The 19,557-nt window shown below is 37.2% G+C and overlaps 1 protein-coding gene across 1 annotated transcript in view; it reads left to right on the top strand.

The window, feature by feature from the left end:
* Window positions 1-19,557, top strand: part of C11H10orf67 (chromosome 11 C10orf67 homolog) — a 133,198-nt gene that overhangs the window by 88,578 nt on the left and 25,063 nt on the right. Inside the window, exon 13 of the mRNA XM_030941281.1 lies at window positions 6,533-6,620. Coding sequence (XP_030797141.1) covers window positions 6,533-6,620 — 88 coding nt within the window. The remainder of the gene's footprint in view (window positions 1-6,532; window positions 6,621-19,557) is intronic.

A 19,557-nucleotide genomic window follows, 5' to 3' on the forward strand; every position in this document is an offset into this window, starting at 1 on the left:
TTCCTTTCTAACTTTTATTTTAGGTCAGGGGGTATGGGTGCAGGTTTGTTACATGGGTAACTTGCATGTCGTAGGGATTTGGTGTACAGACAATTTTGTCACCCAGGTAATCAGCATAGTACCTGATAGGTAGTGTTTCAATCCTCACTCTCTTCCAAACCTCCACCCTCAAGTAGGCCCTGATGTCTGTTGTTCCCATCTTTGTGTCTATGTGTACTCATTGTTTTGCCCCCACTTATAAGTGTGAACATGGGGTGTTTGGTTTTCTGTTCCTGTGTTAGTTCGTTTAGGATAATGGCCTCCAGCTCCATCCACATTGCTGCAAAGGACATGATTTCTTCTTTTTTATGACTGTGCAGTATTCCATTGTGTATATGTACCATATTTTTTAATCCAGTTTACCATTGATGGGCATCTAAGTTGATTTCATATCTTTGCTATTGTGAACAGTGCTGCAATGAACATACATGTGCATGTGTCCTTATGGTAGGACAATTTATACTCCTTTGGATTTATACTCAGCAGTGGAGTTGCTGGATCAAAGAGTAGCTCTATTTTAAGTTCTTTGAGAAATCTCAGACTGATTTTCACAGTGGCTGAACTATTTACATTCCCATCAACAGTGTGCAAGGGTCCACTTTTCTCCACATCCTCACCATCACTCGTTATCTTTTGTCTTTCTGGTAATAGCCATTCCAACAGGAGTGAGGTGATATCTTATTGTGCTGTTGATTTGCATTTTTCTGATGATGACTGATATTGAGCAATTTTTCATATACTTGGCCATTTGTGTGTCTTCTTTGGGGAAATGTCTATTCAGTTCCTTTGTCCATTTTAAAATCGGGTTGTTTTCTTGCTGTTAAACTGAGTTTCTTGTATATTTTGGATATTAACCCCTTATCAGATGTATGGCTTGCAAATGTTTTCTTCCATTCCTTAAGTTGCCTTTCCATGTTGTTGTTTTTTGCTGTGAGGAAGCTTTGTAGTTTGAAATAATCCTACTTATTCATTTTCGTTTTCGTTGCTTGTGCACCTGGTATCATATTCAAAAAATCATTGCCAAGGGCCAACGTGAAAAAGCTTTTTCTCCTATGTTTTCTTCTAAGAATTTTATGGTTTCAGGACTTATGTTTAGGCCTTTAATCCATTTTGAGTTAATTTTTGTGTACTGTGTAATATAGGGGTCTAATTTCATCCTTTTGCATGTAGATATCCTGTTTCTTCAACATCATTTGTTGAAGAGATTATCCTTTCCCCCATTGTGTATTCTTGTCACTCTTGTCAAAAATTAGTTGGCCATATATGCATGAGCTTATTTCTGAGCTCTCTAATCTGTTCCATTGGTCTAAGTGTCTATTTTCATGTCAGTACAATCACATTTTGATTACTATAGCTGTGTAACATAGTTTCAAATCAGGAAGTGAGCTTCCTCCAGCTTTGTTCTTTTTTCTCAAAAGGGCTTTGGCTATTTGGGGTCTTTTATGGTTCCATAAAATTTTAGGATTATTTTTCCTACTTCTGTGAAAACTGCCATTGCAATTTTGGTAGCAATTGCATTTAATCTGTAGATTACTTTGGGTAGTATAGACATCTTGACAATATTACTTATTTTAATTCATGAATACAAGATAACATTTTATTTATTTGTATCTAACTTCTTTCTTCAGCGCTTTATAGTTTTCAAGATACAGATCTTTTACCTCGTTGGTTAAATTTATACCCAGGTACTTTATTTTTTGATGCTATTATAAATGGAATTTTAAAAAATTTCTTTTTGGATAGCTCATTGTTGGTATATAGAAACAATTGATTTTTGTATGTTTATTTTGTATCCTGTAACTTTACTGAATTCATTTATTAGCTCTGATGGTTTTTTGATAGAGTAATTGACTTTTGCTTTTATCTTGTTTCCTTCTACTTTTTAATGTTTTATTTGCTGTCTTTTTACTAGATTTCAGAAAGGAAGCCTAGATCATTGATTTTTCAGACTTCTTTTCTTTGAATATATGCATTTAACACTACATATTTTCTTCTAAGTATTGTTTGAGCTGCCTCCCACAAGTTGTGACATATAATATATTTATTATCACTCAAACAAAATATTTTCTAAATTCATTTTGATTTCTTCTTTGATCCATGGGTAATTTAGAAGTAATACGGGCTGGGCACAGTGGCTCATGCCTGTAATCCCAGCACTTTGAGAGACCAAGGCAGAAGGATTGCTTGAGCTCAGGAGTTTGAGACCAGCCTGGGCAACAAAGTGAAACCCATCTCTACAAAAAATAAAACAATTAGCTAGGTGTCGTGGCATGCACCTGTGGTCCCAGCTACATGGGAGGCTGAGGCAGGAAGAGTGCTTGAACCCACGACGAGGTCAAGGCTGCATTAAGCCCTGTTCATGCCACTGCGCTCTAGCCTGGGTGACAGAGTGAGACCTTTTCTCAAGAAAAAAAGGAAGTAATATGTTTTATTTCCAGTAAGTTGAAGATTTGCTAGTTATATTTCCAGTTTAATTCTCTTGTGCTCAGAGTACTTACTCTGAATAATTTTAATCTGTTAAAATGTCTTCATGTTTGTTTTACGACTCAACTTATGGCCAAGTTTTTAAAACGTTTTTATTCTTGAAAAGAATGAAAAATGTTATCATTGATGGGTGCAGAGTTCTAAATATTTCAATGAGGTCAACCTATTAATTTTGTTGTTTCTATCTTTTATATAATTATTAATTTTTTGTCATTATATCCAAGTATTAAGATAGAAGTATTAAATTTTCTACCATAATTATAGATGTATCTATTTCTTAATTTAATCTGTCCATTTTTGCTTTACATAGTTTACATCTTAGTTGTTGAGTACCCACAATTTAGATTCTAATCTCATCTTGTGAAGTTATCAGTAATGTTTATCATTATGAAATGTTTTTATCTTTAGTAATGCTCCTTACCTTAATGTCTGCTTAACTATCAGTTAAGAGTACATGGTGTATTTTTTTCCAACTTTTTTCTTTCAGCCTATCTTATTTCTATATTTGAATGTGTTTCTTGTAATCAGCATGTAATTGGATTTTTAACCTAATCTGTCAGCTTTATTTTATTTAATTGGCATACTTTATTTACTTTTAGTGAAAATACTATGGTTGGGTTTGTATTTACTACGTAACAAGTTGTTTTCTATTTGACTGACCTGTTTTATATTTCTCCTTCTCTCTTTTTTGCCTTGTTTTGAACCAATCAACCTTTCTTATTCCATATTTTCTTTTATTAATTTGTTATTCATTTTCTTTTTTTGAAATTTCTCCTTTGTAAAATTTTCTTAGCTTATTGCAGTGTTTTAGAAATTACTGTTGATACCACTCTCCCAAGTATTCTAGAACCTTAGACTATTTTCACTCCATTTAATTTTCTCCTACATTTTAATTTTAAGTCTCTATTTTTTTAACTCCATGAAAGGTTGCTATTGTTGTTTGGCAAACTCAGTATTTATTTATATTTACTCACACATTTACTCTTTATTGGGCTTTTCTGCTTATTATGTTTTCATCTGGGATCATTTTCGTGCTGCCTGAATAACTCTCTTTCATTTTTTGTTTCTTCATTTTTAATACAGGTTTGCTGGCAAATAATTCTCTCAGCTTTTCTTTAGAGGAAAATGTCATTATTTTACCTTCATTATTGAAGAAAGTTTTTGCCAAGTATTGAATTCTATCTTGACAGTTATTTTTTCAGCCCATTAATTATGTCAGTAGGCCGGGCGTGGTGGCTCATGCTTGTAATCCCAGCACTTTGGGAGGCTGAGGCGGGAAGATCATGAGGTGAGGAGTTCGAGACCACCCTGGCCAACACAGTGAAACCCTGTCTCTACTAAAAATACAAAACTTAGCTGAGCGTGGTGGCAGACACCTGTAATCCCAGCTACTTGAGAGCCTGAGGCAGGAGAATCACTTGAATCTGGGAGGCAGAGGTTGCAGTGAGCCGAGATCGCGCCACTGTGCTCCAGCCTGGGCAACAGAACTAGACTCCATCTCAAAATGAGTAAATAAATTTAAAAAAATTTAAAAAATAATGTCAGTACATTGGCCTTCATTGTCGCTGTTGAGAAGTCAGCTGTCAAGTCTTGTTGCTTTTTTTTTTTTCATGTCTGGGTACTTTAAATTTTTTCCCTTGATCTTTGGTTATCATTAGTTTTATTATGATGTCTCTAGGTATAGTTCCTTCTATTTATCTGATCTAGCTCTTTATGGGTCAATGTCATTTCTGAATTTTGGAACATTCTTAGCTATTATCTTTCCATGTATTATTTCTGCTTCATTCTTGTCTACTCTGATCCTCCTGCTTCCTTCTTTAAAAAAACCCTTGTGATTACATTGGGCCCACTAAATAATCTAGAATAATTACTCTATCTCAAGATTTGTAATTTATCACATCTGCAAAGTTCTTTTTACTATGTTAGGTAGCATACTCAAAATTTCCAGGAATTAGAAAGTAGATATTTTCATGGGGGACAATGTTCACTCTGCTACAGTCAACCTTCTGGCCCCCAAACGATCGTGCCTATCCTGCATGCAAAATGCATTTACCACATCCCAATATCCCCCAAAGTCTCAACCCATTACAGCATCAACTCAAGTCCAAAATTTCGTCTAGGTGTTATCAACCTCAAAAGTGTCAGTTTGCATCATCTAAATTAGGTATGGTAAGACTCTGGTTATAATTCATCCTGGGACAAAATTTCTCTCCATATGTAGACTTTTGAAATTATAGATTATTTGCTCCCAAATACAATAGTGGGAAAGGCACTGTATTGACATAAATGTCAATAATGGCTATAGACATTCTTGTTTGAAAGGGGAGAAAGTAGAAGGGGAAAATTGAGTCGCTAGTCCAAACAATTTTAAAATTGTTTCAGCATAATGCCATTAGGGTTCAAGGCCTGGGCTAATTCTCTGTGACTCAAGGTTCCACCTGCTGGGCCCAAAGCACTACTACTGAGTCAAATATCCTCTTTCATGAAAGGTAGCACATGTTGGCCAGGTGCAGTGGCTCACACCTGTAATCCCAACACTTTGGGAGGCTGAGGCAGGCGGATCATGAGGTCAGGAGATCAAGACCATCCTGGCCAACATGGTGAAACCCCACCTCTACTAAAAAGAATACAAAAAATTAGCTGGGCGTGGTGGTGGGCACCTGTAGTCCTAGCTACTTGGGAGGCTGAGGCGGGAGAATGGCATGAACCCGGAAGGGGGAGTTTGCAGTGAGCCGAGAGCATGCCCCTGCACTACAGCCTGGGTGACAGAGCAAGACTCTGTCTCAAAAAAAAAAAAAAAAAAGAAAAGAAAAGAAAGGTAGCACATGTTTGACCCTGAGTAGTTTTATCCTGCCTGTAGAATTTTGGGAATCCAATAACCTTCTTTCATGTATTTCCCTTCTCTGTCCTTTTCAGTGCAATCCGGCAGTGTTGTTGCTGATATAACGTGTTCAAAATCTTATGGTTCTCCCATGTTTGTCATGGGAAGTCACTTCATTAGACAGGAGGCTCCTTCTCAGATCTTTCCTAGATAATCTCATCTCTATTTTGCACTCTACTGAGACGGCTGAAGGGATGTCACACATCTAATCTCTTCAAAGAGTCTTTTGTGTGAGTAAATGCTGTGATTTTTGTTCCTTGCTGGACTCTAGCTAAAGGTTGTCCAGCCATTCTCTTGCTTTCTGTACAGAGTATGTCTTCCTGACAGCAAATCTCCTAATTTTAGCATCATTTGTGATCAAGATAGGCTAAGAATTTCCCAAATAGCTAATATACGTGTGATGTTTCAACACAGTCTAGTTCTTATTATCTTTGATGTGTGATTTCTCCAATCCTAAGTCAACAGGAGCTCTTTCAAGCTGATTACTGTGTTCTTTTAACATAATCTTTGATGACTTTGTTGAATTCTGGTAGAATAAAATGTCCCAGGTTCATTCTGTGCATTTATTGCTTTAGATCTAGAAACAGTCATTTCTGAAAGATGCCCTGAATTATTTTAGTGAGAAATGCTTTTTGAAATCACAGTCTAGGCAGCAGGGGTGATCATTGCCATTATTTCTCTGCCTTTTCCAAGCTGAAAAACATGTAAGTTTTGTGTGTGTGTGTGTGTGTGTGTGTGTGTGTGTTGTTTTTTTGTCAGACAGGGTCTCACTCTGTCACCCAGGCTGAAGTGCAGTGGTGCAGTCACAGCTCACTGCTGCCTTGACCTCCCAGAATCAGGTGAACCTCCTACCTCAGCCTTCTGAATTGCTGGGACTACAGGCATGTACCACCATGACTGGTTTTTTTTTTTTTTTATTGTTTGTAGAGGTGGGGTTTCGCCATTTTGCCCAGGCAACACGTAGTTTTAAAAATGAAAGAGGTAGTATGTTCATGCTCATATTTTTAAACTTTTATTTGGTAATATTTTACAATTTTAATGTAGTTTCCTACCTCATTAACATAATGCTTGTTTGCTTTCTCCTATGGTTTACATATATTTTAAGTTTCATCATTTTTTAAATTTCAGCTTTCATGTCCTTAAGAATGAGATGTTTACAAGGCATACACTGTTTCGTCAGTTTGCAGTGCTTGCTGACACATCCTTCAATTATATTGTAAGTGCATGTAATGTTTAGATGCTATTTGTCTCTTTGAATATACCTCTGTTTCTTTCTGTTCTCGTTTAAGGTTTATCGAGCCCCTGTCATTACAGGCTGTAGAGCTAGTACAAGGCAGTCACTGCTAGATGCTGAGGGTGTAAGACACCAAGTGCCTGAACCCAAAGAGCTCAGTCCAGTGTGAGAGGTAGATGTGTAAACAGATTGCTACAGCGCAATATGGTTGAGCTACAATAGGGGCAAGTATAAATTTCAGAGGAGGGGACGCTCATTTTGCCTGGAGCATATCTGTTAGTCTGCCCTTGTGGCCACGGATGTAATGTTGGGAAATATCAAAGCTCAGAGTGTAAGCTTCCAGTGACATCCAAAGGGAAAAAAGAAGATAGGAAAATCCGTTCCTAGTGCCAAGCCATTCAGTTTCACATTAGAGGTCATGTAATAGATAAAGACCAATTCTGTATTATGCTATTATTTAACTATTTGACTCACTGTTTTCATTTGGGGGCTCTAAATGTTAAGGTAAATGATGCCCAGTATAGAAATATATCCAGAAAATTTTAATTAGTAAGTAAACCAAAATGAGACAAACTTTATTGAGAACCTGCTATGATGCTAAGTGGTCTGAGAACAAGTCGGGTTTGTGGGGAAGGGCCTAAGAAACATAAAATATGTAAATATATGCTCTTTTTTTTTTTTTTTTTGCTTCAAGAGGCATACAATCTAAAATCATCTTCTTTCTGAAATTTTTTTCAACATTTGTCACTTTAAGACCATTTTCTAAATTTAAGTTGCTGCAGGAGATCAAATAACTTAAGTACACTTGCAAGATAATATTAAATTAATTCCTGTTTGTAACTAAGTTTATATAGTAACATTGCTGAGGATTTTAATACTTGATTTATTTGAAATGTTCCTAAACTGATCTACGTAGATAAGAATATACATAGTGTCATTTTTCCCTTCTTGGTTTTTCCTCTTCTCACTTGCAGGTTACAATTTTAGTTGGAGTAATCTCATTTTAGAAATTTAATCAGTTAAGCAAATAAAACACTGGAGGATCCAGGAGAATATGGTGTCACTCAAAATCAGGCTTTTTTAAGATTGTTAGCTGGTAACATTTTCTAGTCCAAATTTGAATTATCTAGGCTTTATGAAGCAGACTTCTAAATCTCAAAATTATACGAATTCAAGCACATGAGTAGATACAGTATTTTTCCTGAGAACAATCTTGGCCCTGCCCTCAAGTGGCCATGCAATTCACCTTCCCGTGGAGGTGGGTGGAGCTCCATCTGGTCTAGAATCCATCCATGTGCCACTGTTTTCCTGGATTCAAAGTTTATGAATCTTCATGTATACATCCATACAGTATGTTGACACATGAGATACTCATCAGAGTGTACACAGATTTTCAAATACTTAAGAAAAACTGATGGGGAAGGGGAGAGAAAGAGTAAGCTAGTGAATGTGTGAATTTTAGATCCACTAACACTGTCCCTTGGTTCCCTCTCTCTAGTCATTCATCCACCCTACAAACATTTGTTGAGTACACATAGGTACTAAGCATCAAGCCACATGCTGAGTGTAACACAGTGAACAAGACAAAAATGGCTCTTAGATTCACAGACTGTGAATTCCATGAGGTGACAGACTGGTCCATCTTATAAACTATTTTACCTGCAGAGCTTAGATAGTGCCTGACCTACAGTGTGGAAAAGATAGGCATTAATAGGGAAATATCGGAATTTAAATTACAGATTTGGATAAATGCTGTGAAAGAAAAAGTTTGGTATGATCTTACTATTGGGGTATATTTTACATATGGTTAAATGCACAAATATTAAGTGTACCATTTGAAGAGTTTTGCTTTGTAACCATCATGTAAGTCAAGGCATTGAACATTTCCATCATCCCTTCAAGCTCCCTCATGTCCCTTTGCAGATAATACATTGCCCCCATCACCACACCAAATAAGCTTTGTTTTGATTTCTATCACTATAGGTTAGTTTTGCCTTTTCTTATATTTATGTAGATGGACTCATACAGTTTATACTCACTTATGTCTGGCCCATTTTACACAGCACAGTGCTTTTAAGATTCACCTGTGTTATTGCATGTACCCATGGCAGTTGTTCCTTCTTAAGTTCCTTTGTAATGCTGAGTAGCGTTCTATTGCATGAATAAACCACAATTTGTTTATTCATTTTGCCTTGTTGGACAAATGGGCTCTTTCCAGTTAGGACTGTTATAAAAAAAAAAAAAATCTGCTATAAACATTTGCTTACAAATTACTTGTGAAAGTAGGTTTTAACATATCTCAGGTAGGAGTGGAATGGTGAGGACACAGGTAGTGTGTGTGTTTAACTGCATAAGAAACCACAAAGACGCATGCATGCACATGTTCGTTGCTGCACCATTCACAATAGCCAAAGACATGGAATTAACCTAAATGCCTATCAACGGTAGACCGGACAAAGAAAATGTGGTACATATACACCATGGAATACGATGCAGCCATAAAAAAAGAACAAAATCATGTCCTTTGCAGCAACATGAATGGAGCTAGAGGCCATTATTCTAAGTGAACTAACACAGAAGCAGAAAACCAAATACCACATGTTCTCACTTGTAAGTGAGGGCTAAACATTGAGTACACATGGACACAAAGAAAGGAACAACAGACATGGGGGCCTACTTGAGGGTGGAGGTGGGAGGAGAGTGAGGATTGAAAAACTACCTGTTGGATACTGTGCTTACTACCTGGGTAATAAAGTAATCTGAACACCAAACCCCCATGACACGCAATTTACCTGTGTAACAAACCTGCACATGTACCCCCTAAACCTAAAATAAAAGTTGTTTTTCTGTTTTGTTTTGTTTTGTTTTGTTTTGTTTTGAGACAGAGTCTTGCTCTGTCAACCAGGCTGGAGTACAATGGCATGATCTCGGCTCACTGCAACCTCCGCCTCCTGGGTTTAAGCCATTCTCCTGCCTCAGCCTCCTGAGTAGCTGGGATTACAGGCATGTGCCACCAAGCCTGGCTAATTTTTGTGTTTTTAATAGAGACGGGTTTCACCATGTTGGCCAGGCTGATCTCAAACTCCTGACCACAGGGATCCAACCGCCTTGGCCTCCCAAAGTGCTGGGATTACAGGTGTGAGCCACCACGCCCGGCCAAAGATTTTTACAAAAAATAAACAACAAAATTGCCAGTACTCCAAAGTAACTGCGTCATTTTACCCTCACACCAGCAATCTTTGAGAGTTCCACTTGTTCCACATCCCCACCAACTTGATATTATTAGGTTTTTTTGTTTTGTTTTGTTTTGAGACAGAGTCTCACTCTGTCACCAGGCTGGAGTGCAGTGGCACAATCTCGGCTCACTGCAACCTCTGCCTCCCAGGTTCAAGCAATTCTCTGCCTCAGCCTCCTGAGTAGCTGGGATTACAGGCACCCGCCACCATGCCAGACTAATTTTTGTATTTTTAGTGGAGACGGGTTTCACCATGTTGACCAGGCTGGTCTTGAACCCCTGCTCGTGATCCATCCACCTTGGCCTCCCTAAGTGCTGCCATTACAGGCGTGAGCCGCAGTGCCCGGCCAATATTGTTAGTTTTTAAATTTTAACCATTTTAAAATGTTATCTCATTGTAATTTTAATTTGCATTTCCCTAATTAATGACGTTGAGCATCTTTTCACGTGCTGATTGACCATTCTTAGGTCTTCTTTTTTGAAGGATCTACTTAAGACTTTTTAAAAACTTGTGGCTAAATGCACATAACAGAAAATTTATCATTTCAGCCATTTTTAAATGTACAGTTCAGTAGTGTCGCAAACATCCAAATTGTTCAACCAAATTCCAGAACTCTTTTCCATCTTGCAAAAGTGAGGCTCCACTCTCATTTAAAAAATAACTGCCCATTCCTCTATTCCTGCACTTTTGTCAATTTTTAACTGTTACTGAGTTGTAGCATTTTGTTAAATATTCTGAATACAAGTCTTTTGTCAGATTTATGTATTACAAACATTTTTTCCTCAGTCTATAATTTTTCCTTCTATTTTCTGAACGGTGTCCTTTGAAGGTCAGATATTTTTATTTTAATGAAGACAACTTAGTTATTTTTTCTGTGGCAGATTGTGTTCTCTGTGTCTGTGATGATATCTCACATTCTGTGTGTATTTCTTATAATATTGATCTTTTTTTGTTGAATTTCACCAGTTCCATTTTTCTAGATCAATGAACTGTCTATGTATGAGTCTATTTCTAACCACACTATTCTTTTCCATTGGTTTATTTGTCAGTCATTTTGCCAGTATCACACTGTCTTAATTAACATAGCTTTCTAGCTAGTAAATCTTGAAATTGGGTAATGTAAATTCTTTTATTTATTTATTTTTTTCAGCTTTTTTTTTTTTTTTTTTTTTTTTGAGACAGAATTTTGCTCTTGTTGCCCAGGCTAGAATGCAATGGTGCCATCTCGGCTCACCACAACCTCCACCTCCCAGGTTCAAGCAATTCACCTGCCTCAGCCTCCCAAGTAGCTGGGAGGCATGCACCACCATGCCCAGCTAATTTTGTATTTTTAGTAGAGATGGTGTTTCACCATGTTGGCCAGGATGGTCTTGATCTCTTGACCTCGTGATCCACCTGCCTCAGCCTCCAAAGTGCTAGGATTACAGGCGTGAGCCACTATGCCCAGCCTTATTTTGCTTTTTTTTAGCCTTGACTTGAAACTCGTTACTTAACTTATATTTGAAGTTCAGAGGTACATGTGCAGGTTTGTTGTATGTCATGGGGGTTTGTTGTATAGATTATTTATTCAGCCAGGTGTTAAGTCCGGAACCCATTAGTAGTTTTTCCTGATCCTGTTCCTCCTCCCATCCTCCACCCTCTAGTAGGCCTCAGTATCTGTTGTTTCCCTCTGTATGTCCATGTGTTCTCATCATGTAGCTTTCATCATTTATAAGAGAGAACATGCAGTATTTGGTTTTCTGTTCCTGCATTATTTTGCTAAGGATAATGGCCTCCAGCTCTATCCATGTTCCTGCAGAGGACAAGATCTCATTCTTTGACATGGCTGCATAGTATTCCATGGTGTGTGTGTACCACATTTTCATTATCCAGTCTATCATTGATGGGCATTTAAGTTGATTCCATGTCTTTGCTGTTGTGAATAGTGCTGCAATGAACTTATGCGTGCATGTGTCTTTATGATAGAACAATTTATATTCCTTTGTGTATATACCCAGTAATGGGACTGCTGGGTCAAATGGTAGTTCTGTTTTTAGGTCTTTGAGGAATCGCCACACTGTTTTTCACCATGGTGGAACTAATTTACATTTCCACCAACCATGTGTAAGTGTTCCTTTATAATAACATGACTGGATTTTAGTTTTTAAAATCTCACCTTCATTTATTTACAATTAATAGGCAAACTGAAACTATATGCATCTATCAACATAGGTGACACGTGTGATATATTTCTGGCATCCTGCTCTTTTTTGTTTGTTTGTTTCCTGGCTCATGTAATATGAACCACATTTTACTTGCTTTTATTTCCTATATTGTAATGGTAAACTTTAAGGTAAAATCAAGTACCCACTACATTTCTGAAATTATCAAAACCAAAAACCAAGTAAATTTTGAGTCTTAAAACACTCTTCAAGACAAGAAGGTATATGTGTTTTTGTTCTCTGAGCTTTGTCTCAGCCCTAATTTCATCATATATTCCCCCTTCCTTCTAGTCTTCGTTAATTTACTCTTTGTAGAGAACCACATCATTATTATGTTATTCTTTTTATCACACGAAAGTATTTTTGGTTAATTACTTTCTGCTTTCAACTCTCCAACTACCTGAATAGCAATTATTTATACTTACATTTATATGTTTATGTTTAACCTCACTGGCTACTTTTTAAAAATCATGACTTCCACAGGTCTTGAGTTCTTAGTTTTGATTTATTTCTTATAAACTGGACCATGAATTTGAATCTTTTCCTTTTGTTCTGGAGAAAATATTCTATCCACTTTGCAATGTCTTGACCTGACTAAGGCCAGTTTAATTTTTTGTTGCTAATTAGCCTGTCTTCCCCATTTTGGAAATTCGTATGTTGTGTTTTTTAACCTTGAAATTTAAAAAGATGTCATCAGGATATGAGTAAACATTATTTATTAATTTCTCTTGAATAAAATGGGTCTCTCTGATAGTCCTTTTCTTCAACTCGGACATATTTCTTATGTACACTTTTCTTTTTCTTTTAGAGACAGAGTCTTCCTCTGTCACCCAGACTGGAGTACAGTGACATGATCATAGCTCACTGTAACCTCAAACCTCTGAGCTCAAGTGGTTGTCTTGCCTCAGCCTCCTGAGTAGCTGGGACTACAGGTGTGCACCACCACACTTGGCTGATTTTTTTGTATTTTGTAGAGACAAAGTCTCACTATGTTGCTCAGGCTGGTCTTGAACTCCTGGCCTCAAGTGATCCTCCCACCTCAGCCTCCCAAAGTGCTAGGATTACAGGTATAAGACACCGTGCCCATTATGTACACTTTTGATGACTGCTGTTGTGGGATCAGGGATCTGTTTTTGTTTCTTTTTCAGAAACACTATTGTGGGTCAGATACCTATTTTTCTGTCCTCCATAGTTAATCACATTCTCTTTCATGTCGTGTTATCCTTTTTGTTCTTTTCCTTGACATTTTTTGGAAACTTTTCTGGTTTGCACCTTCTTTCAAAGTTTCCTGAAGAGGTTTCAGGTATGCTGGGATATTGATTCTCCTTGGTCCTCCAAGTGGCAGGGTTTAGGGCATTACTAGAGTAGCCTGAAGTTCTGATCCAATAGTCTAAGCCCGTGAGCAACTTTGTCGATTTACCCAGTGTTCTGTGTGAATAATGTGTTTTTATGTCTACTATGGCAAACTAAACGCCAGGGAACATTGCTTTACATTCCCGTTCTATTCTCTCCATTTCACCTCTACTCTTTGCTGTCTCAAATATTTATCTTAATTATTGCACAGGTAGTAATTTTCTCATGTTTTATGCAAATATCTTTATCCTAGCCTTTTTCTCAGCCTATTCTTTTATCCAGGAGTACGGTTCCTTCTTAATCTCTTAATTTGGTGTCAGGTCTAATTAGAGAAGAGTTTATTTTGTCTCAAGTCTAAATTTTGTTGTTTCATGTTTTTCTGGATGCATGTTTTTCAAACTGTTAAATTACCCATGAATAAGAAACGGATGAATGAAAATACATATGCACAATTTAAAGAATGATAATAACATGAATGCCCGCGTTCCCGAGACCAAGGCCATAACTAGATTATTACCATGCCCCAGAAGCCCACCAATTGCATTCCTCTTCATTCCCTCCTGGAGGGAACCATTGCTCTAATTTTTTAAAAATTTTCTTCATAGTTTTGTCACTTGTGCATGTATTTCTAAGCAGTATGTTGTTGAGTTTTGCCGGTTTTTAAGCTTTCTAGAAATAAAAAATAAGTAAATGAAAAATGCGTACATTGTTCTGTGATTTTGCTCCATTTTCTCAACATTATACTTCTAAGATTCATTCATGCTGATGCTAGTGGTTGTGATTCACCCGTTGCGAATATTCTACTACACGAATATACCACAACTTATTTACCCATTCTGCTGCTCATCAACACTTACGTTGGTTCTCACTTTTTACTTTTTTTTTTTTTTTTTTTTTTTTTGAGGCGGAGTCTCGCTCTGTCGCCCAGACTGGAGTGCAGTGGCGCAATCTCCGCTCACTGCAAGCTCCGCCTCCCGGGTTCACGCCATTCTCCTGCCTCAGCCTCCCGAGTAGCTGGGACTACAGGCGCCCGCCACCTCGCCCGGCTAGCTTTTTGTATTTTTAGTAGAGACGGGGTTTCACCATGTTAGCCAGGTTGGTCTCGATCTCCTGACCTCGTGATCCGCCCGTCTCGGCCTCCCAAAGTGCTGGGATTACAGGCTTGAGCCACCGCACCCGGCCACACTTTATACTATTATGAATATTATTGCTCTCAACATTCTTATAGTTTCACCTGATACACAGATACAGGAGCTCTTCCAGGTTTTATACTCGTAACAGAATTGCTGGTCATAGAGTATTGATAAGTTCACTTGCTATGGGTAAGCTACTGTGATTGCAACAACAAAAACTATACTGACTTAAATAGATTGAAGGCTACTTCATTCATGTTACAGTGAAGAAGCAAGCGGCTCCAGGCATTACGATGCCCCATGAGGAGCAATACTCCATAAAGTGATACTCAGGTTCCTTCAGTCTTACTGCTCTGACATCTCCTAAGATATTTTACTCACCCACATAAATAAAGGTGGTCAACTTCATGTCCATGGGTTCTAGACTTTCTCCAGAAAGAGAAAGTCCAGGGCAAGAATATTTATCCTTAAAGGTATGACCCAGAAATGGCACATATCACTTCTACTCATGTCCCACAGGTCTGATCCTGGACCTAGAACTGCATCCAATTGCAAGAGAGACTGAGAAAGGTGGTCTGTGTCTATGCAGCCAAATACCTAACTAAAACTTGGAGGTTATATTACCAAAAAAAAAAAAAAAAAAAAAAAAAGAAAGGAGGAGAATAAGGCCAGGCATGGTGGCTCACATGTGTAATAATAGCACAGAGGCTGAGGCGGGAGGATCACTTGAGCCCAAGAGTTTAAGACCAGCCTGGGCAACAAAGTGAGACCCCGTCTCTACAAAAAATAGAAAAAAAAATTCGCTGGGCATAGTGGCACGTGCCTGAGGCTGAGGGAGGCTGAGCTGGGAGGATAGCTTGAGCCTGGGAGGTCAAGCCCACAGTGAGCCATGACTGTGCCTTTGCACTCCAGCCTGGTCAATAGAGCAAGACCCTGTCTCCAAAAAAATAAAAGAAGGAGGTTAGATATTGAAGGACAACAAATAACCTTTGTCACAGAAGCTAATGCCAGATAGTTTTCCAAAGTAATATTACTCTGACACTCTAACCAGGAACAGATGAGAGTTTCTAGTGCTCCACATGGTCTTCAGCACTGATATTGCCAGACGTCATCATTTTTGCCAACCTGTTATTGTATAATGCTTACTCATGGTTTTGGAGTTTCTGTGTATGTATGTGTGTTTATAATTTTTTTTTTTGCCTTTTCCTGATTACTAATGAAAGTGGTCATCTTTTTATATGTTTATTGGCCATTCAGGTTTCCTCTTTTAAGTACTGCAGGTTTCAGCCTTTTGATTCTATTGGTTTATTTCATATTTATTTTTTCATAGGAATTCTTTATATAACTTGGATACTAATCCTTTACCAGTTATATATATTGCAAATGTCTTCTTTCAGTTTGTGGATAAAGTTTTTAATCTTTTTCTGGCATTTTTAAAATAAATAAATGTTCTCAATATTAATGTTATTCTGACTTAATCTTTTCCTTTTTGTCTTTACGTTTTTCTCTGCCTTTAAAAAGAGTTCATCTAACATTTAATCACAAATATATTATTCTCTATGGTCTTTAAACTTTTGACTTGTTTTGCTTTTCATATTTACAGATTTAATCCATTTAAAATTGATATTAGTGTGTAGAGAGGTTGACGTCTGGTTTCATTTTCTTTTATTATAAATAACCATCTGAAGTAGCCATTTAATAAAAAGTCTGTCTTCTCCCTTTATATATAATTCCACCTGTCATTATTAAGGGCTCATATGTATGAGTCTATTCTGACTCTATCTGTTTCACTGTTTTTTTTTTCCTGCACCAATATAACACTGATTTAATATCTAAGTCTTATCTGATAAGGCTAATGCTTCTGCCCTGTTTTGCAAGAGTGCCTCAGCTTTATTGGATCTTTGCATTTCCATGTAAATTTTAGAATCAGATTGTCAATATTCACAGAAAAAAAAAGACAAAACAAAAGAAACAAAACAAAACCAATTTTATTGGTATTTCAATTAGAATTATGTTAAATCTACAGTTCAATTTAGGCACAATTGGCATCTTTATCATTGAGTCTTCTAATCTGTAAATATGTTATATATTTTGTCTAGGTATTATTTCAATAGAGTTTTATAACTCTATAAAAGTCTTGAAAGTACCTTTTTTTAGATGTAATCTTAGGTACCTTGTATTTTTATGGTATTATATTTAGATGATTTGCATATTACTCTAAGTAGTTTGTAATCAGTTTTGCTTTATGTAATTTTAGTCTGTATTATTAGATGCTTACTATTTTATAATCGTATCTTCCTGGTAAATTGAACATTTTACCATTATGTAATGACAAACTTTATCTCTACAAATGCTTTTCGCCTTAAAGTCTGTTTTGGCTTTATATTACTAGAGCTACCTGCACTTTCGGTAGGTTATTATTTTCTTGGCATATCTGTCAGCCTTTTGTATGCTTCTGCTTTGGATGTGACTCTTTTGTACAGCATACAGCTAGTTTTAAACTTTGTTCTTAATCTAGTTGGACAATCTTTGTCTTTTAACTGGGGCATTTAGTCCATTTAATTTTATTGTAATCACAAATACATTTGGCTTTATACCTTGTTATTTTATGTTTTATATTTGTCCCTATTTTGTATGTGTTTTTCTCCTTCTTTACATTTTTTCAATTGGTTATTTTTTTTCTCATTCTTTTTTTTTTAATTTCTAAACTCTTGTTTCTATCAAGAAAGTTTAAATTACCTGTATGTGTTTACAGTGGTGAACAATAAAAGTTCTTTGGGCAATTAAATTTCAACTGCCACTCTCTGTCAGTATATAATGCTCTTGTCATCTATTTTAACTCTACCTTGTTTTCTTAATCTTCATAGCACATTATTATTATTGGTACATTTGATTAATATTTGTTTAGCTTTACTTACATATTTACCACTTTATTTGCAATACCTTCTTACATCTCAGACCCTCCATCTGAGATCACTTTCCTTCTACATGAAGTACATGCATTAGAAGTTTCTCTTTTTTTTGAGACAGAGTCTCGCTCTGTCACCCAGGCTGGAGTGCAGTGGCACAATCTTGGCTCACAGCAACCTCTGCCTCCCGGGTTCAAGCAATTTTCCTGCCTCAGCCTCCCGAGTAGCTGGGACTACAGATGCCTGCCACCACTCCTGGCTAATTTTTGTATTCTTAGTAGAGATGAGGTTTCACCATGTCGGCCAGGATGGTCTCAAACTCCTGACCTCAGGTGATCTGCCTGCCTCGGCCTCCCAAAGTGCTGGGATTACAGGCATGAGCCACCGTACCTGGCCTAGAATTTTCTTTAGTGGGGATCTCCTGGAGGCCAACACTTTCAGTTATCACTTGACAGAAAATGTCCTTTGTTTTTGCCACTGTTATTGAAAGATATTTTCTCTAGGTGTAAAATTCTAGATTTATGATACTTTCTCTTTGCACATTGAACATACCATTCCACTGTCTTCTAGATTCCATTGTGATATGGTTTGGCTGTATCCCCACCCAAATCTCATCTCTTTTTTTTTGGTTTTTTTTTTTTGAGATGGAGTTCCGCTCTTGTCGCCCAGGCTGGTGTGCAATGGCAGGATCTCGGCTCACTGCAACCTCTGCCTCCCAGGTTCAAGTGATTCTCCTACCTCATATCCTGAGTAGCTGGGATTACAGGCACGTACCACCACGCCCAGCTAATTTTTGTATTTTTAGTAGAGATGGAGTTTCACCATGTTGGCCAGGATGGTCTGAATCTCTTGACCTTGTGAATCTCCTGCCTCAGACTCCCAAATTGCTGGGATTGCAGGCGTGAGCCACCGCGCCCGGCCCCAAATCTCTTCTTGACTTTCCGTGTGTTATGGGAGGGACCCAGCGAGAGGTAATTCAGTCATGGGGCAGGTCTTTCCCGTGCTATTCTCGTGATAGTGAATAAGTCTCACAAGATCTGAAGGTTATATAAAGGGGATTTCCCTGCATGAGCGCACCTCTTTGGCTGCCGCCTTCCACGTAAGATGTGACTTGCTCCTCCTTGCCTTCCACCATGATTGTGAGACTTTCGCAGCCACGTGGAACTGTAAGTCCAATTAAACCTCTTTCTTTTGTAAAGTCTCCGGTATGTCTTTATCAGCAACATGAAAACAGACTAATACACGTTGTTAGCATGGGAATGTTGCTGTCTCTTTAACTGTGACTTTCTTAACATTAATCTGTCTCTCGTCTTTAGCTGCTTATAAGGTCTCTTTCTTCAGTATTCTGCATTTTTACTATGATGTGTCTAGTTGTGAATTTCTTTTTGTTGATTCTGTTTGAGATTTATCAGGATTCTTGAAAGTTGAGGTCAGTTTGTTTCATCAGTTCTGGAAAGTGTTCAGTTCTTAACTCTGTATTTTGCCATACTCCTATTCTTTTCTGTCTTCTAAAACTCTGACCAAATGAGGTTTTACCTTTTCCCTCTATCCTTCGTATTGCTATTGCTTAGCCTTTATATTTGACATCACTTTGTCTCTCTGAGCTGCATCCTTGATAATATGTTTCATTCTCTCTTTCAATTTATTATTATTTTCACAGCTGTATAATTTTTCTGCTAAAATTGGCCTCTTGACTTTCATTTCAATTATTATATTTATAATTTTTCTAAAAAATAGAAATAAATTTTGTTTGCTTCTTTTTTAAATATGCAAACAAATTATTCGTCATCAAGCTTCTACGTTTTATTTCTTGAAAAATGTTAAACATACTTTTTTATATTCTATGACTGAGAATTTCTATATTTGAAGTTTTAGAGACTCTGGTTCTACTATCTTGTTTATGCTAGCAACTACTCATGATGTATATACAGATTTTTGACAACGAACTGCTCACTTTCCTTGGAACCTTATTTATAAAAATTCTCTGAGGACTCGGCTGAAGAGGAATTTTTCCATAAAAGGTTTAAATGTGCTTCTTTCCATTGCCATGAACACCATTATTCTGGAATTAGTTAAATTAATTTTTT

The sequence above is a fragment of the Rhinopithecus roxellana genome, chromosome 11 (assembly GCF_007565055.1).
Source record: "Rhinopithecus roxellana isolate Shanxi Qingling chromosome 11, ASM756505v1, whole genome shotgun sequence".
In the NCBI taxonomy this organism is placed as follows: Eukaryota; Metazoa; Chordata; class Mammalia; order Primates; family Cercopithecidae; genus Rhinopithecus; species Rhinopithecus roxellana.